The sequence below is a fragment of the Westerdykella ornata genome (assembly GCF_010094085.1).
Source record: "Westerdykella ornata strain CBS 379.55 unplaced genomic scaffold EI97scaffold_28, whole genome shotgun sequence".
Taxonomy (NCBI): Eukaryota; Fungi; Ascomycota; class Dothideomycetes; order Pleosporales; family Sporormiaceae; genus Westerdykella; species Westerdykella ornata.
Window position 1 is genome coordinate 186640 of NW_022986878.1, and position 23806 is coordinate 210445.

At 52.8% G+C, this 23806-nt stretch overlaps 11 protein-coding genes across 11 annotated transcripts; 5 read left to right on the forward strand and 6 right to left on the reverse strand.

The window, feature by feature from the left end:
- Window positions 1-13: 13 nt before the first annotated feature.
- Window positions 14-3434, forward strand: EI97DRAFT_461211 (heme peroxidase; the record flags this gene model as incomplete). Its single annotated transcript, XM_033801183.1, has 2 exons — window positions 14-3347; window positions 3403-3434. 2 exons carry the CDS (start codon window positions 14-16, stop codon window positions 3432-3434), a joined length of 3366 nt encoding a protein of 1121 aa, XP_033650868.1.
- A 342-nt stretch (window positions 3435-3776) lies between these two features.
- EI97DRAFT_161140 (uncharacterized protein) lies at window positions 3777-5323 on the reverse strand. The gene is made up of 4 exons (XM_033793349.1): window positions 5053-5323; window positions 4975-5003; window positions 4399-4924; window positions 3777-4336 (listed from the first exon to the last, which is right to left on the reverse strand). The coding sequence occupies exons 1-4, from the start codon at window positions 5095-5097 to the stop codon at window positions 4043-4045; spliced, it is 894 nt and encodes a 297-aa protein (XP_033650869.1). The 5' UTR covers window positions 5098-5323; the 3' UTR covers window positions 3777-4042.
- A 162-nt stretch (window positions 5324-5485) lies between these two features.
- Window positions 5486-7805, forward strand: EI97DRAFT_469719 (HET-domain-containing protein; the record flags this gene model as incomplete). The annotated part of the gene is made up of 3 exons (XM_033801725.1): window positions 5486-5599; window positions 5672-5931; window positions 5984-7805. The coding sequence occupies exons 2-3, from the start codon at window positions 5777-5779 to the stop codon at window positions 7803-7805; spliced, it is 1977 nt and encodes a 658-aa protein (XP_033650870.1). The 5' UTR covers window positions 5486-5599; window positions 5672-5776.
- Window positions 7806-8492: 687 nt separating this feature from the next.
- On the reverse strand, window positions 8493-10807 carry EI97DRAFT_436197 (purine and uridine phosphorylase). Its single transcript, XM_033799037.1, has one exon. It carries the CDS (start codon window positions 10482-10484, stop codon window positions 8511-8513), a length of 1974 nt encoding a protein of 657 aa, XP_033650871.1. The 5' UTR covers window positions 10485-10807; the 3' UTR covers window positions 8493-8510.
- A 709-nt stretch (window positions 10808-11516) lies between these two features.
- EI97DRAFT_383950 (uncharacterized protein) lies at window positions 11517-12567 on the forward strand (the record flags this gene model as incomplete). Its single annotated transcript, XM_033795939.1, is given in 5 exon segments — window positions 11517-11811; window positions 11829-11857; window positions 11892-12146; window positions 12252-12329; window positions 12376-12567. 5 exon segments carry the CDS (start codon window positions 11517-11519, stop codon window positions 12565-12567), a joined length of 849 nt encoding a protein of 282 aa, XP_033650872.1.
- Window positions 12568-13368: 801 nt separating this feature from the next.
- EI97DRAFT_161578 (uncharacterized protein) lies at window positions 13369-14282 on the reverse strand. The gene has a single exon (XM_033793352.1). It carries the CDS (start codon window positions 13932-13934, stop codon window positions 13398-13400), a length of 537 nt encoding a protein of 178 aa, XP_033650873.1. The 5' UTR covers window positions 13935-14282; the 3' UTR covers window positions 13369-13397.
- Window positions 14283-14445: 163 nt separating this feature from the next.
- On the reverse strand, window positions 14446-15499 carry EI97DRAFT_161585 (uncharacterized protein). The gene is made up of 2 exons (XM_033793353.1): window positions 14736-15499; window positions 14446-14688 (listed from the first exon to the last, which is right to left on the reverse strand). Exons 1-2 carry the CDS (start codon window positions 15236-15238, stop codon window positions 14628-14630), a joined length of 564 nt encoding a protein of 187 aa, XP_033650874.1. The 5' UTR covers window positions 15239-15499; the 3' UTR covers window positions 14446-14627.
- Window positions 15500-15619: 120 nt separating this feature from the next.
- Window positions 15620-16400, forward strand: EI97DRAFT_436200 (uncharacterized protein). Its single transcript, XM_033799038.1, has one exon. The coding sequence runs from the start codon at window positions 15855-15857 to the stop codon at window positions 16134-16136; it is 282 nt and encodes a 93-aa protein (XP_033650875.1). The 5' UTR covers window positions 15620-15854; the 3' UTR covers window positions 16137-16400.
- Window positions 16249-18653, reverse strand: EI97DRAFT_161609 (P-loop containing nucleoside triphosphate hydrolase protein). Its single transcript, XM_033793354.1, has 3 exons — window positions 18290-18653; window positions 17296-18238; window positions 16249-17245 (listed from the first exon to the last, which is right to left on the reverse strand). The coding sequence occupies exons 1-3, from the start codon at window positions 18509-18511 to the stop codon at window positions 16500-16502; spliced, it is 1911 nt and encodes a 636-aa protein (XP_033650876.1). The 5' UTR covers window positions 18512-18653; the 3' UTR covers window positions 16249-16499.
- On the forward strand, window positions 18312-20261 carry EI97DRAFT_436201 (YIF1-domain-containing protein). Its single transcript, XM_033799039.1, has 3 exons — window positions 18312-19093; window positions 19142-19343; window positions 19437-20261. Exons 1-3 carry the CDS (start codon window positions 18797-18799, stop codon window positions 19946-19948), a joined length of 1011 nt encoding a protein of 336 aa, XP_033650877.1. The 5' UTR covers window positions 18312-18796; the 3' UTR covers window positions 19949-20261.
- Window positions 20262-21552: 1291 nt separating this feature from the next.
- On the reverse strand, window positions 21553-23702 carry EI97DRAFT_383846 (uncharacterized protein; the record flags this gene model as incomplete). The annotated part of the gene is made up of 2 exons (XM_033795934.1): window positions 21553-23180; window positions 23246-23702. 2 exons carry the CDS (start codon window positions 23700-23702, stop codon window positions 21553-21555), a joined length of 2085 nt encoding a protein of 694 aa, XP_033650878.1.
- Between the last annotated feature and the right edge of the window lie 104 nt (window positions 23703-23806).

Sequence of the window (23806 nt, forward strand, 5' to 3'; positions counted from 1 at the left end):
CGATTCTTGGACCATGGCGGACCACCATCAGAATCAAAAAGACCAGAAAGAACAGAGAGAGCCCATTGTCGATACCAGGACGGGAATCACACCACCCAAACCCGATGATGAGTCGACTTTGGCGAAGCTCCGGAGAGAACTTGGAGGCCCGTTCAGGCAGGCCGCGACACTGCTAGGCGCGGTGGCCGAGCCAGTGCCAGACCAGACTGGCGATGGGTCGAAGTTGACCCCCGAAGACAAGAATGCTCTGTACAAGAAGATTGAAGGCGACCTGAGGGATATGACCCATTTGGGCATATCCGACGTGGAGACGTTGATCAAAATCTTCTCTGATAAAGTCACCGGTGAACCCGTCGATGATAAGACGTACCTTATGGAAGGGCTGATCCGAACTGCGGCGAAGCTGCCCGATGAATCGAAGAATCGTGAGACTTTAACACATCAGTTCCTCACACAGTTATGGGGAGATCTGCAGCATCCTCCGCAATCCTATCTCGGGACCAAGTTCCAGTACCGCTCTGCAGATGGGTCGTTTAACAGCCTGGTCCATCCACAGCTCGGAGCAGCGGGGACTCCGTACGCGAGAACCGTGAAGCCAAGCATGATCCAAACTCCGGCGAGGCCTGATGCAGGCGTTGTCTTTGACAGCGTAATGGTGAGGAAACACAGGGAGCTTCATCCCAACCGGATCTCGAGCGTTCTGTTCTATCTCGCCTCCATCATCATTCACGACTGCTTCCGGACGGATCACAGGGATTATTCCAACTCGCTCACGTCTTCTTATCTGGATCTTGCACCTCTGTATGGAAGCAACCAGGCAGAACAAGATCTCATGAGAACCAAAAAGGACGGAAAGATCAAGCCAGACTGTTTCTCCGAAGCCAGACTTCTTTTCTTTCCCCCTGGTGTGGGCGTGCTGCTGATCATGTTCAACCGTTTCCATAACTACGTCGTTGAGAACCTTGCCGCCATCAATGAGGGCAACCGGTTCCCGAAACCCACGCCTCCTGCGAACCCTGAAGACAAGGCGGCTCAGGATGCATACGAAAAGAAGCTTGCAAAATACGATGAGGATCTTTTCCAGACTGGCCGATTGATCACTTGCGGGCTGTACTGCAACATCATTCTAGTCGACTACGTCCGCACCATCCTCGATCTCAACCGCACAGACAGTAACTGGCAGCTCAATCCCCGTGCTGAGATGAAGGGCGTACCAATTGGTGTCGGCAATCAGGTCTCAGCAGAGTTCAACCTCGTCTACAGGTGGCACTCGACGCTCTCGGATCGCGACGAGAAGTGGACGCAGGATCTGTGGGACGGCCTGTTTGGTAAAGGACGCGACCCGAAATCCGTCGGCAAGGGTGAGTTCCTCGGCAAGCTGAATGAAGAGTATGGGAAGATGGAGACGGATCCATCGAAACGAAAATTCGCTCATCTGCAGCGCAACGAGGACGGCACCCTCCCGGACGATGGCCTTGTCGAGATTTTCGCGGAAAGTGTTCGCGACTGCGCCAACTCCTTTGGACCTAACAGGGTGCCTGAGGTTATGCGCGCCATCGAGGTGCTCGGTATCGAGCAGGCGCGGTCCTGGAATCTGGGTTCGCTAAACGAGTTCCGCAAGTACTTTGGCTTGGAGCCGCATCGGTCATTTGACGACATCACCAGCGACAAGTATGTTGCGGAGCAGCTCAAGCATCTCTACGACCATCCGGACAAGGTTGAGATTTACCCGGGTATCGTCGTCGAAGATGCGAAGAAACCCATGGCACCAGGTTCGGGCCTTTGCCCTCCTTATACAGTCTCCCGTGCGGTGCTGTCGGATGCCGTCGCCCTCGTTCGCGGAGACCGCTTCTACACGATTGACTACAATCCCCGCAGTCTCACGAACTGGGGTTACAAGACAGCGGAAGGTGACCTGGGTGTAGACAACGGTTGCGTCTTCTACAAACTCATCCTTCGTGCCTTCCCCCAGCACTTCGCTCAGAACAGCGTCTACGCACACTACCCCCTCACCATTCCGTCCGCAATGGAAGAAGCCCTGAAAGACCTGGGTAAGGACCATCTCTACGACTTCGACGAGCCTTCCGTCACGCACCACCCCAAGTTCGTCTTCAGCTACAAGGCGGCCACGACGCTTATGGAGAACAAGGCCGACTTCAAGGTCACCTGGGGCAAAGCGATGGAGTATCTCATGGGCCCCGCCGCGAAGGACTTCATGCTTGCCGGTGACGGGCCTGCCAACGCCAGCAGCCGCTCCATGATGAGCAAGGCGCTCTACATCTCCGAGTGGGACAAACAGCTGCGGGCCTACTACATGGCCAAGACGCGCGAGCTTCTCAAGGAGAAGAGCTGCCAGATCGCCGACTTCCACCAGGTCGACATCATCCGCGACATTGGGAACCTGACGCACGTGCACTTCTGCGCCGAGCTCTTCATGCTCCCGCTCAAGACGGAGGAGAGGCCGCACGGCATCTTCACCGAGGCGGAGCTGTACCTCATCATGAGCGCCGTCTTCGCCCTCGTCTTCTTCGACGTCGACGTCGCGGGCTCGTTCCCCCTGCACGTGAAAGCGCACGCGGCGACGCAGACGCTGGGGAAGCTCGTCGAGGCCAACGTCGGGGCCATTGCGCGCTCTGGCCTCCTGAGCGCGCTCATGCAGAAGGTCTGGCCCAACGACTCGGTCCTCCAGCACTACGGCATCCACATGATCAAGCGGTTGCTGGACTCGGGCATGGATCCCGAGACGCTCGTCTGGGGCCACATTCTGGGGACCGCGGGCGGCATGGTGAGCAACCAGGGCCAGCTCTTCGGTCAGACCATCGAGTACTTCCTCACGGGCGAGGGCAAGAAGCACTGGCCGGCCATCCAGGAGCTAGCAGCGAAGCCCGACTCGGACGAAGCCGCTTTCGAGACGCTGATGCATTACTTCCTCGAGGGCTCGCGGCTGAACGGCGAGACGGGCGTCTTCAGAGACGTAGCGAGGGAGACGACGATCCAGGATGGAGAACGGCAATTCACTGTGCATCCTGGCGATCGCGTCTTCGTCAATCTCCGCCAGGCGAGCCGCGACCCGGAGGCGTTTCCGGACCCGGACGAGGTCGATCTCAAGAGGCCTTTGGATTCGTACATCCATCTTGGATACGGACCGCATCAGTGTCTTGGGTTCCCCATGACGCGTATCTCGCTGACAACGATGCTGCGGGAGGTGGCGAGGTTGCCTGGGTTGAGGCCCGCGTTGGGGCCCCAGGGTAAGGTGCATAAGGTGGAGAAGAGGGAGTTGGGCGGCAAGTATCCGTATCATGCGTACTTGACGGAGAATTGGGATGGGTTTTGGCCGTTTCCTTGCTGTAAGTGCTTACTCTATCGCTTCTTTCGTGAGGGAATATGCTAACGGTGTTCTAGCGCTTAAGGTCAATTGGGACCCTACTGAGTGAAAGATTGATGGGGTGGGCGTAGGGATTCCGTTGCAAAGTTATGGAGTAAACGGGACTCTTGACTGAGGTCGAGGGTTTCTCACCGTATCATGTACAATTTACATTCCACCCCGCAGCGCGATAATATATTCGCTCTCTTTTGATATCCAACTCCCTTATTCCTTTCCCAGCCTATGTCCCACACCTTCTATGAACAGAACATACTTCCCCAGCGCCCGCATTGATGCATTGATGCATTGATGCCTCGCCTGTCAGTCCCAACATAGTGTTGTTTCTAACGTTTTGAGGGGTAAGCGAGCTTCCATGAATGAGCAAATCGGCGGCCAGTCAATCATATAGATCGGTGGACGATTACGGGGCCTATAACCTACATGAAGGATGCTACGGAACTGGGGGAGTTAGAGGATGTAGTGGAGAGTGTTTTCATGAAACATATTCGCTTCTCCCTTAACCATTAACAAGTTGCTTGTGCAGTCCAAACCACATGTGCAGCCAGGTTTGCATATTGTCGAGCGTGATAGCATCACCAGCTTGTTGAACAAGTGTCTTCGAAAGACCTGTCTTGCTCCCACGAGTGCCTGTTCTTTCTGAAAGCCGATTCCAGATGCTTAGCTCCGTTCCCAGACGTTCTCGACCCCTGAGCGAGACTGATCTTGCTCGCCATTGGGCTCAGGTGGAACATGTCTGATTGTGCGTCCCTCAATTGCAGGTCGAGTTGCATCGTAACGGTCCTCGTCGTCGACTTCTTCGGCAACGTTGTCCCTATAAGGAACATAGTCGATAGCGCCTCGTGGGCGTCCGGAGGTGCCGCGCTCTTCGTCAGAGATGAGTCTAGACACACGAGCGGGCAGGACGCGATGCAACCAAGACTCTCGCTGGGTTGGCGTCACGATAATAGCGAACTGATTTCCGCAAGGTCAGCCATACCAAAACCTGCCCCAGTGTGCATTAAGGGCTGGTCTACCTGCCACACAAACACCATGGCAACAACAGCCATGAGAATGCCTGCTACCCTCTGTTCCTCATGTCTCCAAGGTCCCAAACAGCCTCGAGTACGCCCAAAGGCCGTCTCGCAGGCGTGCTGGTCATGGTTCTTGTCCGGGAAAGGCCATGCCTGGTCGTGCGAGTTCACATAGCCACAGCAGTTGAATGCATCCTGAATCGCCCTGATAGCATCCGCGTTCTTGTGCGTGAAGAGGTCCCTCCAGCGTTGGTCAAGACCGCATCGAAGCCCGGACGACGGAGCAACGTGTGTCCCTAGGAGAGTGATGACCGCCGTCGAATATATGAATATCAGGGTATTCACGATGATAACAAGGGGAGGACGCGGTGTGTTGCCCTTTGGCCGTTGGCGTCGCTGCTCCACACGCCGCGTGAAGTCGTATCCTGCTTCGAGGAGAAGTCCGGCTACGATGGGTAGAGCGGTCGCAAGGCCGGACAGAGCATCCGGGATAGGGATCGAGAGGCTCTTAGCACGGGATGTAGCGTACCTACTACTGTCAGTGACAAGCGTCGGAGTGGCAAAGGAAGTGTTACGCACGCAGCTAGAGCTGTGACCAAGACGAGGTACTGTGTTGTTCAATACATGGTTGTCAACAGTGTGTGCAAAGAGACATACCACGATGCTGACGCTGGTTACGACCTGCTTACTCGTGTAAGCCATGGTATCGGGATGAATGGAGGGAATCTTGATTTAGTGCAAAGGTTGTGAAGCTAGGTGCTGGAGACGTGGGTAGCTGAGGTGGGTGAAGTCTGGACTGTGACGGACTTGAATAAACGGCCCGTTTGCTAACACATCCCGCTCTGCAAGTGCTCTGCGTATATGCAATGTAGCGCTTGACAAGAGGGGTAGGCATGATGTGTACCTATACTTTGAGGTACGAGCTGCATAGCACATTGCAGTGATTGGTGAGAGAGGTAGGCAGCTCTCGGGTGGTGACATATACACGCGACGACATGAGCCAATCAAACGCATCGTGAACCCCTGCTTGCACCAAGTCCTTATTTGAAGCTGAGAGAGCTTTGCCCGTATTCTGATTCCCGCATAATAATCAACGACGGCTATTTGGATCTGATCTCGCTGTATCTGTTGAGACATTCACTCTGGTGAAGTCATGCTGTAGAATACGCAGCCGTGATAAGAGCTTCCAGCGCCCGTCCAGTTAGTAGGTTATGTCAGCAAGGCTGAATATCCCAAGGAAGGGCTGTGTATAACGCTGAGTAGCTAATACTTATAGATTATGCAGCTGCCTGCAGTTATATGTATCCCCATTCTCATGTAGAGAGCTACACGACAGTTAATACTACAGACACACATAGAGTGCGATATCGATCCCTATCAGATGTCTATCAACTACCGCCCCCTCCAAAATCCTATCAAAGAAATTCGTCTGCTCGAGCTTCAGCCTCCCTCTGATGACGCATGTAGCCGCCTACAAGCTAGAGTAGTTCACGTTGCACTAGAATCTGCCAAATATACCACGCTATCCTATGTCTGGTAAGTGATGTAGGAACGGTCCTGGCCCATACGTATTAACCAGTTGTTCTAGGGGTGACCAGTCCCAGGGCCGGATAGACATCGAGATTACCTACTGCCTAACAACAAAATACGGAAACGTAGAGGCTGGAATTGTCAAAACCACTATTGGCCAAAATCTGGGTTCAGCGCTTTATCACCTCCGGCAACCAAGACCGCTCATGCTTTGGATAGATGCAATATGCATTGACCAGGAGAATGAGAGCGAAAAGACTGACCAGGTGAAACTAATGTTTCAAATCTATAAGGGCTCCATCGAGACTATTGTGTGGCTAGGTCCGCCGGGTCCGCACACTGATGTCGCCATGGAAACCATGACGGATATTGGCACGCAGTTCGGCAAGTTCTACTTTCGAGAATTTCCTGAGCTCTCTGCGTCTTTATGCAAGCGGGAGCAACATGTTAAAAAAGGGGGGGATCATAAACCTTCTCTTTACTCTGCTATCAAACGCTTACTGGAATCCGCCGAGCCTATGGATGATAATGGCCAACCACTCGACCTTTTCTTCCTCAACATGAATAACCATGTCGCCAAAGCCGGCCGAGACGAAGATTCGGGTGTCTTGGTTGGGTTAAGAGACCTCTGGAGTAGAACATGGTGGCACAGGATCTGGGTCATCCAAGAATATGTTGCTGCGCAGCAGATACGGTTCTTATGCGGCCATGCGCATATTACTTCAGAGCATATGTGGCTCACAGCTACACTGTATCGGGCATACACTGACCAATTCCTCAACCAGTCCTTGGTGGCAGAGGATGAGAGATGTCTGCCTGCATTCACAACCTACGATCATCCAAGAATCATGGAATTCCGCCATGACTCCCAGGCGATGCTCCTCGGCCGTCCGCTGCAGTACATTCTGGAAACTGTGCATGGGCAGCTACAGCTTCAACCTCCTACTGACCCAAGAGACAATGTGTACGCTCTACTTGGGCTTGCCGCCGACACACTGGGTGTGTCCCCGGACTATTCCAGAAGCCTTGAAGATGTTTTTATCGATGTGACAGAAGCTCTTCTTCTGGAAGTCGATGGGACTCGTGCTTTAGTGCTTTGTAATCCGCCAGTATCCTCCGCTGAATTACCGTCCTTCGCCATTGACTGGCGGGTAATTGGGGAAAACTTATACTACTTCTTGAATCATCGTAGCCTCCACAGCTTTCAGCGACCTGCCGCCGTCACTTTTCAGTTCATGGATGTAGACGAATTGGAATCAAGAGGGCCGCGCATACGGCTCACGGGGCATACGTTAAGTAGAGTGCAGAGAACTACACTCTCACTTGGTGCTATTGAGGAACGAGTACGTACTCTGGGGTACGAAGAAGCAAAAGAGTACGACTTCAAAGTCAGATTCTGGCACGAATGGATCATGATTGCATACGAACTCTTCTGCTCTCTCCCGCAGGGAACCGTCCCCTCTAATGCAGTTGCCGCTACTCAGGAGATGGTCAATATCTTTGCCAATAGAATGGGTGTGACAAATCAAATGGAGCTGAACCAAGCGGTGGCAGTTGCGCTTACGGTCGACGCAGAATCCGCTATTCGTGCATGGTCACATCGAGTCTGGCTGTCCCGCATTGACATATTCTATCGCTGCCGCTCACCTACAGCAACACTGTTTGCGACGGAGAATGGCTTGGTTGGTCACATTTCATCGCCAGTAGAGCCCGACGATCACTTGGTAGCATTTTATGGCTGTAACGTTCCGTTTGTCATACGAGAGGTGGAAAGGGGAGTTTATCGGCTGGTTGGACCATGTGTAGTTCCGGGACTGCTGTCCAAAAGGAATGCCGACCATATATTAGAGACGGAGACTGAAGAATATGTGCTTGTATAAGGAAATTGTAGCGCGCGTTCTTGTCACCGGCAAAGCAGCAATGCTAGAACTCAACTTGCGAGATGTATCTGTTTAATATACGAATAATAGGACTTGCTACAAGGAGCTGGAAATCTCCTCCCAATAGAGACACCCTACCTAGGTAGATATAATTAGCAAAGCTTGCAGGCAGAATAGTTTTATTAGAGTCACCAAGTTTAGAAAAGGCAACATATACGTGAAAAAGTATTTAAGATCTTACTAATTCGCACTGCGTCACCCCTTGTCGAAGCGGAAGACATATATACCTAGCTTAGAGAAATCTGCAAGGATAGTATGCTACGTTGAGTCCGAATTTGCGATCAGCTGAGGTGAAACCTGATGACGTACAGTATGGTCACTGCGTTATCACTCGGGAGTAAATGCAAAATTGCCTATTACTATTAGAGTGTTTAGGTATTCTAAGAATCGTCTTGCTCGCCTTCGCTACATATTCGCGATCGCCTAACTATTCGGGTTCTATAGCTCAAATTTGTGTAACGCCTATGGTAGGGAGATCTACACCCCAACGGCACCGAAGTTACCCTGCAATTGTTTTTATCTCTTTCTAGCTATCCTTGGACTATCTGTAACATTAGACAGCTACAAAACTAGACAATTACTTGCTAGGATCCTAAATCGTGTACACTACTAGAAACTGTATATAAGATTGATATAGTTTATAAGCTATTCGGAACCAAAGACCTCTGGTAACTTCAGGGTTCGCCACTCCTCCCAATTTGACATGCTTCCCCTCGTCCACCATACCGTAACCCTTTGACCGTCATTATTAGATACAAATAAATTAGCAGCCTTTGCGCCCTTCCAAGCTGCAACTGCCATATCTACCGACCCCAAAAACCTCTGGTTCCTTACTGATTCCCAGGTGGACCACTCGGCTCCGGGTCCAGAACGCCCGCATGTGTATACGAAACCGTCAGTGCCGTGGACGAAGAGATGAAGCGTCCCAGGGGAGAGTTTTGTGACAGTGACCTTGGGTGTAGCTTTGAATTTTGCCCCGCCGGATACTTCAGTCCAAGTGCGCTCCCAACCGGAGTTTGCAGCCCATTTGGTCGTGTGTATCTGCCCGTTCGGCCGGCAGGCGAACAGTTCGATAGTGTCCTCATCTGGAACGATTGCTGCTATCTTAGTTCCAGGCAAGAACTGCTGACCTATGACTTCCCAGTCAGTCCAGCGGTCAGCATGACTGCTCCATCCCTGTGTTTTGACATTACCGTCCCCGTCACAAACAAATACATCCATGTGCTGTTTAGTTCTCGCAGTGGCTGTTACGCGCGTTCCAACTGGAAAGCCCAGGGGATCTTTGGAAAGGGTTCTTCTAGACCAGGGGTCTACTTTTATCCACTGTAGTGTATGGATCTGTCCTCCTTCAGCGAGAGCAAACACGTCCAGAGTATTTACGTCACGCGATACAGCGGCTGCTTGGGTTCCTCCAAGGAATTGTTCCCCTATCGGGTCCCGCGTTTTCCAGCGAGACCCAATGGTCAGCTGGTAATAAGGGAGTTGCCACCAGCTAGTACGAATACGACCATGGATGTCGCAGGCAAAGATGTCCAACTTTTCCGCATCCCTTGACACTGCTGTGACTTTGGCGCCAGAAGGAAAATCACCAAAATCACCAATGATCTTGTGCCCCGGCGACCAACCTCTGCCGTCAACCCACCATAACGTGTAGACGTGCCCGTCTGGCCCGCATAGGAACAGGTCTATCTGCCCTTGTTTGCGTGAGATGGCGGTAATGCAAAATTGTTGTCTCGTCTCTTTGATAGTCTCTTCCACTGTGCGGATCTTAGACACACCGGTTAGCGGTATCACCGATAGCAATTCCTTTGCATACGCCGCTGCCGTTCCTGCCGCGTACGGCTGCCACATCTTGTTCTTATGCGAGTCGGCGTAGTCGCAGATGCCGCGAATGACGAGGCAGGGGAAGCTGTTCATCAAACCTGCGGCCTCCATCTCAAAACAGAGGATGCCACCCAATTCACTGCTCAGCCTGTCCCGCGTGCGTCCCTTCTTCAAGAGTGCGTTTCCAGATGCGATCGTACCGTAGTGAACTACTACCTCCTCTTCGTTGTTCCGCGGTGTCCGAGCCACTTGCCTGGTCCTACTGCAGTTCTCGCAAGTGGCGCCTCCCTCGTGGTCGTACGCCGCATCAAATAGGATGTCAGGTCCCGCCTTGTTGCGCTGAAATATGGGAAGGCGGCCGAGATGGGAAACATACTCAGACAGCCTGCATTGCCCTTCCAACTTGACTGCCTGTACCGTGTTCACTGCAGAGAGCAAGATCTGCGGCGGACTGTTGAGCGATCCGGTCCGCACAAACCCACTTGGAGTGTTCTTCCCAGCGTCGTACTGCACCACGCCGCCGAAGGTCCCATTCGGTTTGCTAACCACGACGTCCCCAAGTCGGATGTCTGCCTCAGCGCTGGGAACTCCTCCTCCGACGCCGACCATCAACCCGAACCGGATGCCTCTGAACCTCGCCCTCAACTGGGTCGCCACAACCGCCGCAGGGTTGTTGCCAATTTGGCCGGCAGGCAGGCAGGCAATCACAACGTTATGTCCTGCAATCGACCCCAGAGAATACAAGTTCTCGTCGTCGTCTTCGCGCTCAAGGTCTTCATGCTTTTCGTCGAGCATCTCTCGTGCCGCCGCCAGCTCGATAGGGAGGGCGCTTATCCACCCCACGGTATATTCCTCGCGTCGCAGTCGGCGCGACACTCCGAGGCGGTAGCAGGGGTAGATGGGCAGACCGCTTTATAGGAAGGCAAGTGAGCTGATAAAGTTGAGGTGAGAAAGTGGGGTGAGAAAATTGAGGTGGTAAAGTGATAGATTGAAAGCATGAAGTGCGCGATTATACAGGACGATACCTGGGGTAACCGCGCGGCTAGCTACTGCCTTGTCTCTATCTCACATGCCCGTAAACAGACGTCACTCATACGGGTGGCAGGTGCAGCCATTTGAGTGCAGAGTGAGCACCGGAGCGGCACCAGCCGCATCTATATTTGCGGCCGCACAACCTCATCGCCTGCCTGCTAGCAGACTACTGTATGGGCTGACGTTGACGTCAGTCATGGCCTAACAGTGACGTCTGGTGCAGCTACGGACCTTAGTCGCTAGTGTTCTATCTTGCTACCTCTCTACCATCACTTGTGAATGAAGCTCGGTTTTCGTGACTACCTTTCCGATATGCAGCCACTTACTATGCTGTACTTCTGTAAGGGACCATCAGAGGCGTAATAGATCCCAAGCTAAATGTCATCGTCGTATTTGTGCAGCAAAAGAATGGGTCCTAGAGACCAAAAGCCTCAAACAATGCTTAAATGTAACAACTTCCCTCTGCTCAATCATACTTACTGAATGGTCAATCAGGACTCTTCTGCACCGAAGCTTCGATATCTGTATTCTTCGCCACGTTGCTAAAATTGATCCTTCGGCACTGATCGCCTCGCAGATTGATTGAGGACGATGTCTTCTCGGCCGATAAACAGCCAGCTGCGGAACTCACTCGACACCTCCAGATACCCAGTCATATGCTTACCGAAGTGTATCGTCGCTCAAATGGCTTCTTCAGCTTCGAAGAGTCTTTTCGTGAGGATGGTTACCTTCAATCTCACCGTGAATATGAGGCTACTCTTCACACCGGAGGGCCACTGACGTCCTTCAGACACGATGCTCCGGCTCTTGGTCAAGAATGTCGCCGAAGATCCTAACTTCAGCTATACATGGCATGAAATGACCTTTTGTTCCCGCTGGACCCCTGAGGGATGCATTGTTCTATGCATGAGCGCGTCCCCCCGCTTTCAGAATCTCCTCCGATGGAGTCTGACCAGAATGTGGTCGAAAGTACCGCCTTTCGAACCGTATTCCCTGCATGTCCCAATTATAGAGGCAGTGATTGCCATGCAAGATTTATCTGTATGGTCTATACGAGACGCTGTACGGAGTGTTGAAAAGGCAAGTTCGAGTGCACCAGAGTAGGAGTCTGCAACTGTCGGATTGACACGATATCCGTAGGGTCGCTTCCTTCGAATACCTCGGCTTCAGAACTTCTTATATTTGCATGAAACCGCAAGGCACGCTATTCACTCGATCGAAACTCTTAGCGTGACTACCAAAACGCTTCAAGCGATTCGACAACAGATACTCGATCTTTCTGGCAAAGGCAGGAGCGCAACCAGGGACTCTATAGGGGCCTCTTACCAGCTACGGGTGCACATAGACTTACAGATCCAAATGGCTCGGAATTTACTCCTGCGGGCCCACGCAAACAAGGAGCGACTGCAAAACGAGATTGCCCTTGTGAGAACAACCATGTCAACCAGGAAACGGCTATTGCTAACATCCTCTCAGTCCTTCAACATAATCGCCCAGAGAGACAGCCTGGAAATGAAAGGGCTAGGAGAGACAGCAAAACTTGACAGCAATGCGATGAGAACGATTGCGGTGGTGACTATGGCGTTTTTACCGCCGACATTTCTATCCGTTAGTTGTTCCCAGTGTCTCCCTAGGGTATGCTGACCCAAGCCAGGCAATCTTTAGCATGAGCTTCTTCAGTTACATACCAGCACAAGGTAACGAAGCCGGCAAATGGTTAATCTCAGACAGATTCTGGATTTATTGGGCATCTGCGGTTCCGTTGACATTTCTTACGATGGCAATTGCCATCTGGTTCTGGCGGCAGAAGCTAAAGAGTGCGAGGAAAGGGAGCGAGTATATCTAGCAAATGGCGGGCCGTAAAAAGGGCTTTGTAACTATGTAAATTCAGTTTTACGCAGGGCAGTATCTATATCTAATTGAATCCTCATTGTTACACAACAGTGCGCCGGATGAACGGACGGGGAATAGGTCGGCGAGCCAAGCTAGTGAAACAAGCTCTCCCTCGTCACACCTACTACCTAGGTATACACTAACTTTCTAATTGTAATCCGCATTCATCTAGTCTAGGCAGGAACCTACAAGTCAGCTCAACAAGGTCTAGCCACATCGTGCTGTTTTACTCGCAGTAACTTATTTAAAGATAAGTTGATTAGATTGAACTCTGGTCTTAATCTAGCTCCATGCCGTGCTTATTTGATAATGATCTGTCTTCCACGCAGCGTGTAGCAATGCCTGCCATCTCTAACTTTGTCCATTGCCACCGCTTGGGTTAGCATTTCTTGGGAGCTGGAATAAATAGCTAGAAGCTCAGCTGTAGACAAACGCGGGTGGCATGCTGCTTTTACATATAATGCTAGACACGACGACACTATTGAAGTTATGTGCATGATACATACATCTAGATAGTATTTCACAGTGGAGCTCAAGTGCTATTACAGCAACCCAAATCACCATACACTAGGAACGGCACATTCAAAGCGGCATCACAGTCCACAGTACTCTTATCACTGCACTACAAAATAAGAAGATGGAAAGAGAGAAGCCAAAATACATTCATAAGAAATACACAGAGTCATGGAGAAGATCACATCTTCCCTTACCCTCAGTCAAAATAAGTCCGTTACCCTAGAGTACCCCCCACACAAACCCAGCCTCCCGTCAAAACCCTTACTCTCAAGCCTGCACCGGCCTCCCAATCACCCCGGGTCCCCTACGCGCATTCGCCATGCCCCTCCCGACGGGAGTCTCAGAGACGACGGCCTGCGCGGGGATCCTATACATGATGAGGTATTCACCCTTATGCAGCTCCTCCTCCATCCGGCCCATCACCTGCATCTTACCCTCCAGAATGTCGGCAACGCGAAACACCGGGCCGCGAGCCAAATGGTGGGTATCAATCTGAATAACCTTCATCTCGTCGCCGTACTTTTGCGCGAAATAACGCGCCATGTCCTCGGCATGGGTATAGGAGTCGAATACGGAGATGAAAGGGCTGGAAATGTTGGTTTGGCCATTGATGTGGGCCATGGCGAATTGGTCGAGGATCGCGGTGGTGTTAATGATGGTGGTTTGGTTCTTGGAGCGGAATCCGCTTGAGAAGTCGTACTTGGTTTGTGCGCCGGCACGGTGTACTCGGAAGACATATGTTGGCAATGAGGCTGGTTTGGCTTCGGAAGCGCCGGGCGTGAACTTAGAGGGAGTGGGTTGCATGGTGGCTGAGCGGTTGGTATTTGCTACCCGTATTGAACATATTCAACTTACGAAATGATGGTAGATTTCCTGATGAACTCCGGAAGTGTGGATGCACGACAGTGTTGGAAACTGCAGCAGCACCGCTGAGCTACTCTGCAAGAAAGTGTGATAATGGGAGATATGGCGAAGAGGAATTGTAACAGAGGTAGTAGAGGGAATGTTGCAGGAATCTGGAGGATGGGCGAAGGGTATATCGAGTAAGAGCGCAGTGCAAACGAAGTCGTCGGCGGGAAAGATCAAAACGCGCGTCCAAATTGGCGTGTGATTGTCTGGCGGTGCAGAAGGCATTACTAGCAGCCACCGTAATAGATATTTCTAGCACGACGGCTTGAACTTGAGCCCAGTCAAACGGCATCTGGCCGTTCACTCGGATCCTCAGTCACTGATGCCTTGACGTCTGCCAATGCGTCCAACCGACCCACGCCTGCACACAGCACTTGGGCATGATTACTATGATATCTCTTGAAAACAGCCAATGCAATCGGACGCATGATGGCATCTTCCTTAACCCCGCATTGAGCCATATTGTGCAGATAGCCGCGGTGACAGCGACATCTCCGACGTCCGTTGATGTTTGAGCTCTAAGAGTTCCCTGGGTATACATCAGGTTGCACTACAATTAAATCTTTCCCTATAGCATGCAATTGGTTCTTATCTATCGCGGATGGCATACAGCTGTCCGCCTCGCCGGCCTGGGAGACGAATAGGGCATCTACTCGTCGTCAATGGTTGCACATGTGCGGAGAGTAGGGTAAGCACACTTCCGCCCGTTGACATGCATTACACTTGACATAACTGTCGAAGATCCAGCTGCGCCTGTATTTTCGGGACCTTGTCTGATCATACAAGTGATGTCGACTGACGGAGACGGGCGTCGGCCGCGTTGTGACTAAGTTGATTGTTCGGAGCGGATTTCGGCCGCGGGCCCAGAAGAAAGAGAGACAGTAGCAATGACAGATCTCCTCGTCTGAGCTATGAGGGCCGTCTTTGAGATGCCGTTGTTGGTTAAGTGAAGAGTGAACAGGGAGTATAGTGGCGAGCGGTTGAAATAGAGCAAATTCCGTGACCAGTGCCTCGTTACACCAGCCCACGCACTCGGCTACCTCGTTTGCAGTAACCCCACGGGAGAGAAATCGACGGTGATCTAAGACCGCCTCTTCCGTGCTCGAACCAGGCGACTGGGCTCGATCAAGGTGGGCAGACGCACGGTGTGACGGGGTGGGGCCAACCAATTGAGTACTCGGACGCGGCGACCAAATCATTTATTACCTGGCTCAGGTTTCATAGAGAGTATTTGGTCCAATCAGTAGCACTCCCTACAAGCCCTCAGGTGAGGTTGTTTGGCCATGGAGAAGCAGGAAGATCTGGACAGATGCATTTCGGGATCGGACAGAGACGGAGTCGACGGATAGCAACACATCTCACCGCTCTTCTGCACGTATCTCGAGCGGCCCATTCTTCATTCGGCATCCTAGTGGCATCGAAAAATCAAGGTGGAAGCTGTGTTGTGCTGGGTTTGCAGCTTGTGGTGTTGTCTTCACGCCAAGAATTGCGGCTCTGATTAAGCTTCCGCGATTGCGCTACACCCGAAACAGGCAAGCTTCATTACGGTCCTCCAACTTCGAAAACGTGCTGGATTGAGTGAAGGAGCCATAACCCCATCGCCATTCCCTCTCATACGGACAGAGAACCGTGAAAAGGCCTCCACATCCAATTGACGGCCCATCAGTATCTTCCAGCGAAGCGACTTGTATCCAACCCCCACGAGAACCGCATCTGCCGTCAAACTCTACCAGTCCTCCCTCCAACAAACGCAACAGCCCACACCAATCCGCCGTTGAAACCGCACACGCACTCCCTCTCACACCGACATCCAAAATGACCTGGTTCCGCATAACGCTCACGCGCTCCGGCATCGGCATGCCGGCCAAAGTGCAAGGCGTGCTCAAAGCCCTGGGCCTGCGCAAACGCATGACGACCGTGTACCAGCCCGTGACGCCCTCGGTGGCGGGGCAAATCATGCGGATTAAGGAACTGGTGGATGTGAAGGAGGTGGATCAGCCGTTGACAAAGGAGCAGATAAGAGCGGCGAGGAAGCCGGATCCCGGGTACTATGTTGAGCGGAGGAATGCGGGGAATAGGGCGAGGATGTATGAATGAGGGGGTGGAAGGTGAAGAGATGGGGTGGGTGTTGGTTTGAGAGAAAGGATATGCATATTAGGCGTTTTGGGGTTCATTCATCGAGCGTGGTGTACAAGATCCTTGAGGACGGATGGTTGATGGAAACGGCGCGGTCGAAGATGTGGACTGCGCACTATCAGAGAGGATACCATGTATGAAGGCGCAATGGCAGCCTTGAAGCCAACATCATGCTGATTCATTATATCCCTGTACAGTAAGAATGTATACCATACAAGTTCCCTCCACAAACCCACAAAAGCAAGGTGACGCGCAGCCAAAAATATCATAGCACGAAGCCCATCACATTGCCTTCATTCGATCCAGCGTACATTTTCGTACAGATCAGCTCATCAGCAATCGACATACGCTGCTCACATTGAGACCCCTCAGATCCGCGTAGTGCTGACCCACGCCCAAGAACACCACAGGAACGCCAGTAGCATGCACCATGCTCACAATCGTACCAATCATATCTCCGACGGTATCGCACTTGGAAATGACGAAGCCATCAAGTCCTCTACCCGGTCCGAACGAGGCGTTGAAGTTGCGCGCCTGGGCTACGGAATCTGTGCCCACGAGGGCTTCGGCGACCATCAGAATCTTATCCGGCTTTGCGAGTTTGCCGAACTTCGTAAGCGAGGACATCAACCGCTGATCGTTGTGCCTGCGGCCGGCCGTGTCGATGAGGACAACATTGAATCCATTCTTCGATGCATGAGCGACGGCGTCTGCCGCGATGTTTGCAGCATCTTTGCCGTAGCCCTTCTCGAACAGATCGACTTCGCCACCTTCTCTCTTGCTCAACTCTTTCAGGTTTCTCACATGCACGCCCAGCTGTTCAACCGCACCGGATCGGAAGGTATCGGCTGCAGCGACCAGAACACGATGATGGTTCTGCAGCAGGAAGAAGGCGATCTTGCTCAAGTTCGTGGATTTGCCAACGCCGTTTACGCCAACAATGGAGATAACGTACGGTCGTCCGGTGGCATTCACAGTCTGTATTTCGCGAAGGAGGTCGAGAGAGGATGTCGGGGTAAGGATCTTAGTGAGGGCTTTCTCCATCGAAGTACGGAGTGTAGAATCGATTGCTGGGATTATGTTAGATGCATGTGGGGAACACCTGAGCGACGACACTTACTGGTGAAGCTGTTGGTCTTCAGACCGACAAGATCCCGTTCCACACTCTCGCATAACCTGACCACAGCTTCTCGTGCAACATTCTTCTTCAATAGATGGTCTTCCATGCCCTTCAATGGCTTCGCGAGGTCCTCCTTTGTCAAGGTCTTTCCGCCAACCACATTTCTGAACAGGCCCCCGATAGCGCCTAGACTCGACCCTACAATCCCCCCTGACGCAGTTGAACTCTGCTTCTTCGCGTTCTCGGCTGCTATTATCTGGTCCATCTCCTCATCAATATCCTTTAGCACGAACTCGCCCTTGCCCGTCTTCCGGCCCCAAGTCTCTTGCTTGATCTCCTCGAGAGCCTCCGTCGCAGACCCTTCATCGCGAATGTCTGACTGCGAATAGTCCAGGACCACAGACGAGTCCTCCTCCTCTGCGCCAAACTCTCCCCATACTCTGTTCTTCTTGGCCGAACCCTTGGCTTTCCGCTTTGCGCTCGTCTCGTCTCCCGATGACGGTTGTGTTGAGGCCGCAGAAGCCTTCTTCCTATCTCTGCGGGACAACTTTGCGCCGGGTCTTCCCTTTCCTGTTATCAGATGATGCTGCGCCGGGGTAGTAGGCCTCGAGGTTTCCGGGGTGGGCACGGGTGTCGAATCCGCCGATGTATCGTAGAGTTGATGCTGCTGTTTCCGTAGCGCGGGAGGCTTCAGCGACTTTTCGTCTGCGCTGTCGTTGTCGGTGCTCGAGGGAGGGGTGAGTTTCACGTTCGAGGTGGCCGAGTCGCTCGACCCCTCCAAGTCCTGGATCTGGCGCTCAAAGTAGGGGGCGAAGTTTGAACAGTCGAGTTTACTGGTGTGCTCCTTCTTGAGCTGCTCTCCGTAGAGGCCGACGAATAATGCGCGCACGTTGTCGAGGAGCTTGTCTATCCAGGTTAGGTGTACCAGCGATTGGTATACGGCCTTCCAGGGATTAGCCACTGTGTGAGCTGACGGAGACGGATCGTTGCATACCACGAAGATTAATCCCAGATCCTTTGCAGTCGTCCACTTCAAGGTGTATGTTTCTTTCCGGTATGTAGGCTTCTGGCCCGCGTCTCCAGACTGTGGCTGTATGCGCTCCTCAATGAAGACATCGCGGATGAGGCTGTTGATGATATTCGAGCTGACGGGCGCATATGAGCGCGACCACAGGACGACCCCTGAGGTCGTTAATATCTCGAAGGTATCCAACATGCTCGCGCGCCGCTGGAATGCGGTTGAGGGGTTCGGTTGTGGTTCGAGTTGCGGCGTATGACGACGTGGTGTTCTCGAAGTTGAGGTTGTGGTGGGCTTGTGCTCGGCGCCTCTCTGCCCACCTTCTTGACAGATTTCACCGCAGGAAGCCCGAACTGATTACACCACCCTTTTCACTAAAACGCCGACCAACACGTGCGAGACCTCAAATCCTACGACTTTTTTGTGCCAATTACTCGACAAGTCCATTCTCTCTCCGGCCAGGCGTTCGTCACCCTACCCAAAATGCAGCGTTCAGGGTATCCCAACCCACCTCCCGCACACTCACCTCCGCTCCACCACCCCGTCCCACAGCACGTCTCTACAGTTCCGCAATTACGGTCGCCTCCGCCTCCTCAACCTCCTTCACAGCCACATGCAGGATATGGATACGGACAGCAGCATGCCGGGCCCTCTGCAGGCGGGGGAGCCTACAGCGCATACCCAGCATTTGGTGGCTTCATGAACGATCCCACAGCCCAGATGGGCTTTCAAATAGGCAAGAGTGCGGTGGATGCAGGACAGCAGTATATGGAGCAGAATGTATGTTGCAATTGGGAAGCCGAGACTCCCAGCTAACAGCCCATGCAGTTTGGCCGCTACGTCAGCGTATCCGCTCTAAAACACTACTTCAACGTCTCCAATTCCTACGTCGTGAACAAGCTCTACATCGTCCTCTTCCCCTGGTGGCACCGGCCGTGGTCGCGCCAGCAGCGCCTGTCCAACAACGGTCAGGATGGATACTACCTCCCACCGCGAGAAGACATCAACTCGCCAGACATGTACATACCGAGTACGTCCCTCTTTTCTGCAATACACCCTTCTCAATCTTCAGTTTCTACCTTGCAAATCCTGAAACCTCGCAACTAACAAGCTACGAACACAGCAATGGCCCTAACAACCTACATCCTCCTCTCGACCCTCCTCGCCGGCCTCCGCGGCTTCTTCCACCCGGAACTCCTCGGCTACACAGCCACCCTCGCCCTCTCGGTCCTCCTCCTCGAGCTCGTCGTCATCAAGCTGGGCACCTTCCTCCTCGCCATCTCCTCGTCGTCCCAGCTCCTCGACATCGTCGCCTACTCGGGCTACAAGTTCGTCGGCGTCATCGTCTCCCTCCTGCTCTCCGAGATGCTGAGCTGGGTGTTTGGCCACGCGACCTTGATCGGCTGGCTCGTGTTCCTGTATTGCTACGCCGCGAATGCGTTTTTCCTCCTCCGCAGCCTGAGGTACGTGCTCTTGCCGGATCAGGCACAGGGGGGTGTCGGCGGCGTGGGCGGAGGGGCGACGGCGGCCGGGTATACGAATAGTCGGAGTCAGCGGAATCGGCGGACGCAGTTCCTGTTCGTGTATAGTTATGTGGTGCAGTTTGGGTTCATGGTGTGGTTGAGTAGGGTGTAGACTGAGGTTTGGGCGGTAAGGGAGGGGGGAAGAGGAGGAGGTTAGGTATAGACAGGGGGAAGAGGAAATTTGGCGCGGGAAAGGAAAACAAGGAGAGAAGAGGAGGGGAATAGACAAACAAGTCTTGTTTTTGGTTGTGTGTGGTAGCTACCTAGGTAACTATTGCTTCCCGGGTACAGCACCCTCAGCAAACGTGTAACATACATCCGCATATTCTAAACATACATAGCGTAGCGACGTCCCTTGATGATAGATGCAAGGTACCAGACAGAGCCCGCTTACCTATCTTCAATTATCCACACTTTGGCACTCCTTCTGTAACTGAGACGCCATTGGTAGTCACTCACCTCAGTACCACGCTCCTCACCTGGTGTCGCCTTTCCGCTGAAGAGCTATATATACCACAGTAGAACGCAAGAAAGAAAGAAAAAAGAAACGAAAATGAAAATTGTAAGACACAGCAAGACTCGAACCAAGGCCCTCCACTAGACAAAAAGGTCGAGCAGCCGAATCAGTGCAATACTGCGTGACTCAGCCTCAGCCGCTGGAAGCTGCTAGACCTTTTCGCTATCCTGTGTTCTCAGGGCGATGATTATGCTAATAATTGTTGTTTATATAGTAAGGAAATGAGGTTCTGGTTGTGTATAACTAGGAATTGAAGGAGGTGCTCTCCGTCGCTCATCTCGTTCGCGGCCTATACAACAAGAGCTAGTGCCTAATTAGGAAGTCCGACCATCAAACGAAAACACAGAATCACAATGTGCACCTCTCTCCGACGTCGCTCCGGGTTTGTGCTGTAGCCGTTGCCTTCTCGACAGAGCCGGTCCGCTCTTCATCTCAGAGCCCATTCGAGAAAAAAAATCTGGAGAAATACAACCTCCTCTGATGCAGGAGGTAGGACCCACTCGAGGTGAATTAAACCAGTCACGTGACTACCCACTGGCACCTGGGCATCCATGGATCTGCCTGACCGGTGGGCATGCACAGATGATGCAAACGAATCTGGAACCTTGGAACAACCATCGTCAGGAGATTCTGAAAATGTAATGTCAGTGGGCAGTGTCTAATAAATATCCACAATATCTACCACTCACGCCCAAACGCCCAAACGCCTAAAAGCTCAGGATTGCATAAGGAAAGAAAGAAAGGAGTCAGACCACTATTCCATAACCTCTACCTAGGTATGTAACACCAATACAACGCACCACGAGACATCTGGAAATACTTAAAATGACGATGGCGAGAATATTTCACATCAGAGAAAGAAACAAACAGAGAGCCATATCCAGAAGAGGCTCAAAAGTTGCAAAATCTGAAGGTGGACAAGAGACAAGATGGATCAAATAGCTCGATAAATCGCTAGATAGAAGTAACAAAATCAGTCCAAAAGACCCCTTTTGGCTGACCCGTCCCATTCCGCCAAGGCCGCCCATTGCACAGTCGTACTTCGTACACTACCAAGCCCCGGTCCAAAAACTAAGACGGAGGAGGCATTTAAGAGAGATAGTTATAAACAAGAGTTCGGTGTTGAGTAATAAGTTAGTAGGGTGATAGCTTGGAAATGACGCAGCATTCCTTCTCTTCTCTTCCTCCGCTCCAGAATGTCAATGACAAACGGGACTCGCAGTGGTCACCTCCCCAAAGAGCACACCCGCCTCGCTCGCGCAAGTCCGTTTCGAACCCATCTCCTTCAACAGGGGACGTCTTCGTTCCGTCGCCACGCGAACTGGGGACTGCAGCCCCTTGGTTTCGCAAACAGGCGTCCTCTCTTTAGAGTACTTCACGGCGAGGAACTCCGATGGACAAGCTTCTGCCGAGTCTTGAATTGCCTCCGCATCGACTGCCCGTGGCCATGCCTTGTTGAAAGGGCAGTTGTTGAGCAACGCGCGAACGTTCCTTTGAAGATCGACCGAAGATCTACCGCGTTTGCGACCGACGCAGGCACCCGCGCGTTTGGCGCCCGTTACTCCACCGGAAACAGGCTGGCTATCACCAGACAGAGCCATGGGCTCCTCAGCGTCAGAAATATGGAAACTTCCCAGGTCCGGAGGTGAAGACGTGAGTTGCGGCGTGTCCTCCTCCTGCTTCTCCTTGCACTCCGCCAAGACGGCGCAACGCCGTCCCAGGTTGCAGTTGGCAGCTAATCGAGCCAATCGAGGTCGGTGCAGCGCCAAGCCTGCAGATGAGACGGAGGAGATGGACGAGGCACGCGAGGAGCGGGAGTTGTCCGTCACCATGGATTCCGGGGAGGATGTCAAAGAGGACGTTGATGGAGCGATGGAAGGACGCCGGGTCGGGAAGTGGTATGCTTCGAGCCCCTTTCTCATGCTGGGAGTAAATTGATCCATATACGACCGAGCCATTGAGCAACTCTGCGCCTGCTCGATTGCGCTGCGCATTGACGGTCGCCGACACGAAAGAGCTGCACCACTCGCTGCAGGAGTGGCGGAGCCAGCGGACAGAGGGGTGAGGCAGGGCGTAGGCAACGGACCTAGATGTACGCGCGGTGGAGTAGGAGGCACGAGATCGGGTTTCGGTTCCAAATAAGGTGGAAGCTGGTACATAGGCGTCGATGTGGGCCCTTGCGAACCTCGCTCGTCCGGCACAGAGAGAGGAGAGAGACGGGGAAGGGCCGGCTTGAACTCTGGGTATACAGGACTGACTGGGGTCGAGGGGGGCACGACGATGTCCAGATCAGGGGTCAGATACGGAATGATGGTCTTCCACATGTTCGGCGCTGACGCCCCCGGAGAGGTGGGGGGATCCCTAGGGGTGTAACGCAGAACAACCTCCTGCCACCGCTTCCAGATCGGATCAGTGATGTGCAGTTTCCAGTTGACAGCCTCCAGGAAAGCCTTCTCATTTGTATTGATTTCGCAAACGTTCAGACCCGACATCTTGCTCCATGCCTTGGCCGAGTAGTTGCGGTCCTGCAAGTACTTTGAGGCAAGAATGAGAGCAGCAAGGAACATGCGCCTGCCGCACTGCAAAGCCCGGTAGGAATTCGCGTCGAGGGCTTGCTCCATGGTGAAGTCATGCTTGGGAACGTGCGGCTTGATCAATATGAGGTAATATAAGGCCACCTGGAGCGTCGAATAGCTGGTCCGCGACCGGCGCAGCGTTTCCTGGATGTAGGTGCGCAGGGGGAGCACACCACGACCAGTGACGGAATCGCAGCGGGTGGACTGGTCGGACAAGGGCCAGATGACTTGAACCATTTCCGTCGCAGAATCTTGAAAAAGAAGTATGCTCAGCTTTTGAACCTGTGAAGAGGGACAGAGGGGAAGAAGTACTAACCGACAAGGCAATCGACAAAGTTAAGCTTCCGTTCTGTCTGACGAACAAGCTGAGGCGGAGGTCGTTGTCCAAGAGTCGAAGAGCGGCGCGGGTGCTGACGATGCGGAACGGGGACGGCAACATCGGTCCGCAAAGGAGGCAGGTATCGTTCAGAGCCATTGTGACCGCAAGCCGTCGGAAGTTTAGCTTGGGGGAAGGTGCTCACCCTGGCCAGCGGAGCGATGGTGGCGTAATCGGCAGCGGACGCACCCGGGTAAGACCAAGTATCACTTCCAGAAACAGAGGAGTGCGTGGTGCCGCAGCTGGAGACAGACTCCTGGGAGGATGAAATGGCGGAGAAGATGGACTCGGCGGAGGAAGCGGTTGAAAGAGAGGAGGCGGAAGAGAGAGAAGAAGCGTACGGGGGAGCTTGTGGAGAGGCATTGCCAGAGGGATGTAGGTATGATTGGCCGATCATGATGGGGGAGGGAAATACTATGGAAGCAACAAGGAGATGACAGAAGATGGGATGATAAAAGGAGTGAGTGGAGAGGTGGTGTTACTTTATCGATCACACCTTGA

What these genes read in the sequence shown, in the direction of transcription:
- EI97DRAFT_161609 (XM_033793354.1), bottom strand. Translation starts at nt 18,511, where the DNA reads ATGTTGGATACCTTCGAGATATTAACGACCTCAGGGGTCGTCCTGTGG. An exon ending in ATCTGGGATTAATCTTCGTG is followed by an intron (nt 18,239 to 18,289) that starts GTATGCAACGAT and finishes AATCCCTGGAAG; the next exon opens with GCCGTATACCAATCGCTGGT. An exon ending in GAAGACCAACAGCTTCACCA is followed by an intron (nt 17,246 to 17,295) that starts GTAAGTGTCGTC and finishes ACATAATCCCAG; the next exon opens with CAATCGATTCTACACTCCGT.
- EI97DRAFT_436200 (XM_033799038.1), top strand. Translation starts at nt 15,855, where the DNA reads ATGACCTGGTTCCGCATAACGCTCACGCGCTCCGGCATCGGCATGCCG.
- EI97DRAFT_161140 (XM_033793349.1), bottom strand. Translation starts at nt 5,097, where the DNA reads ATGGCTTACACGAGTAAGCAGGTCGTAACCAGCGTCAGCATCGTG. An exon ending in TAACCAGCGTCAGCATCGTG is followed by an intron (nt 5,004 to 5,052) that starts GTATGTCTCTTT and finishes TGAACAACACAG; the next exon opens with TACCTCGTCTTGGTCACAGC. An exon ending in CCATGGTGTTTGTGTGGCAG is followed by an intron (nt 4,337 to 4,398) that starts GTAGACCAGCCC and finishes TGCGGAAATCAG; the next exon opens with TTCGCTATTATCGTGACGCC.
- EI97DRAFT_161578 (XM_033793352.1), bottom strand. Translation starts at nt 13,934, where the DNA reads ATGCAACCCACTCCCTCTAAGTTCACGCCCGGCGCTTCCGAAGCCAAA.
- EI97DRAFT_161585 (XM_033793353.1), bottom strand. Translation starts at nt 15,238, where the DNA reads ATGATTTGGTCGCCGCGTCCGAGTACTCAATTGGTTGGCCCCACCCCG. An exon ending in GCATGTCAACGGGCGGAAGT is followed by an intron (nt 14,689 to 14,735) that starts GTGCTTACCCTA and finishes GACGACGAGTAG; the next exon opens with ATGCCCTATTCGTCTCCCAG.
- EI97DRAFT_436197 (XM_033799037.1), bottom strand. Translation starts at nt 10,484, where the DNA reads ATGCTCGACGAAAAGCATGAAGACCTTGAGCGCGAAGACGACGACGAG.
- EI97DRAFT_436201 (XM_033799039.1), top strand. Translation starts at nt 18,797, where the DNA reads ATGCAGCGTTCAGGGTATCCCAACCCACCTCCCGCACACTCACCTCCG. An exon ending in AGCAGTATATGGAGCAGAAT is followed by an intron (nt 19,094 to 19,141) that starts GTATGTTGCAAT and finishes CAGCCCATGCAG; the next exon opens with TTTGGCCGCTACGTCAGCGT. An exon ending in GCCAGACATGTACATACCGA is followed by an intron (nt 19,344 to 19,436) that starts GTACGTCCCTCT and finishes CTACGAACACAG; the next exon opens with CAATGGCCCTAACAACCTAC.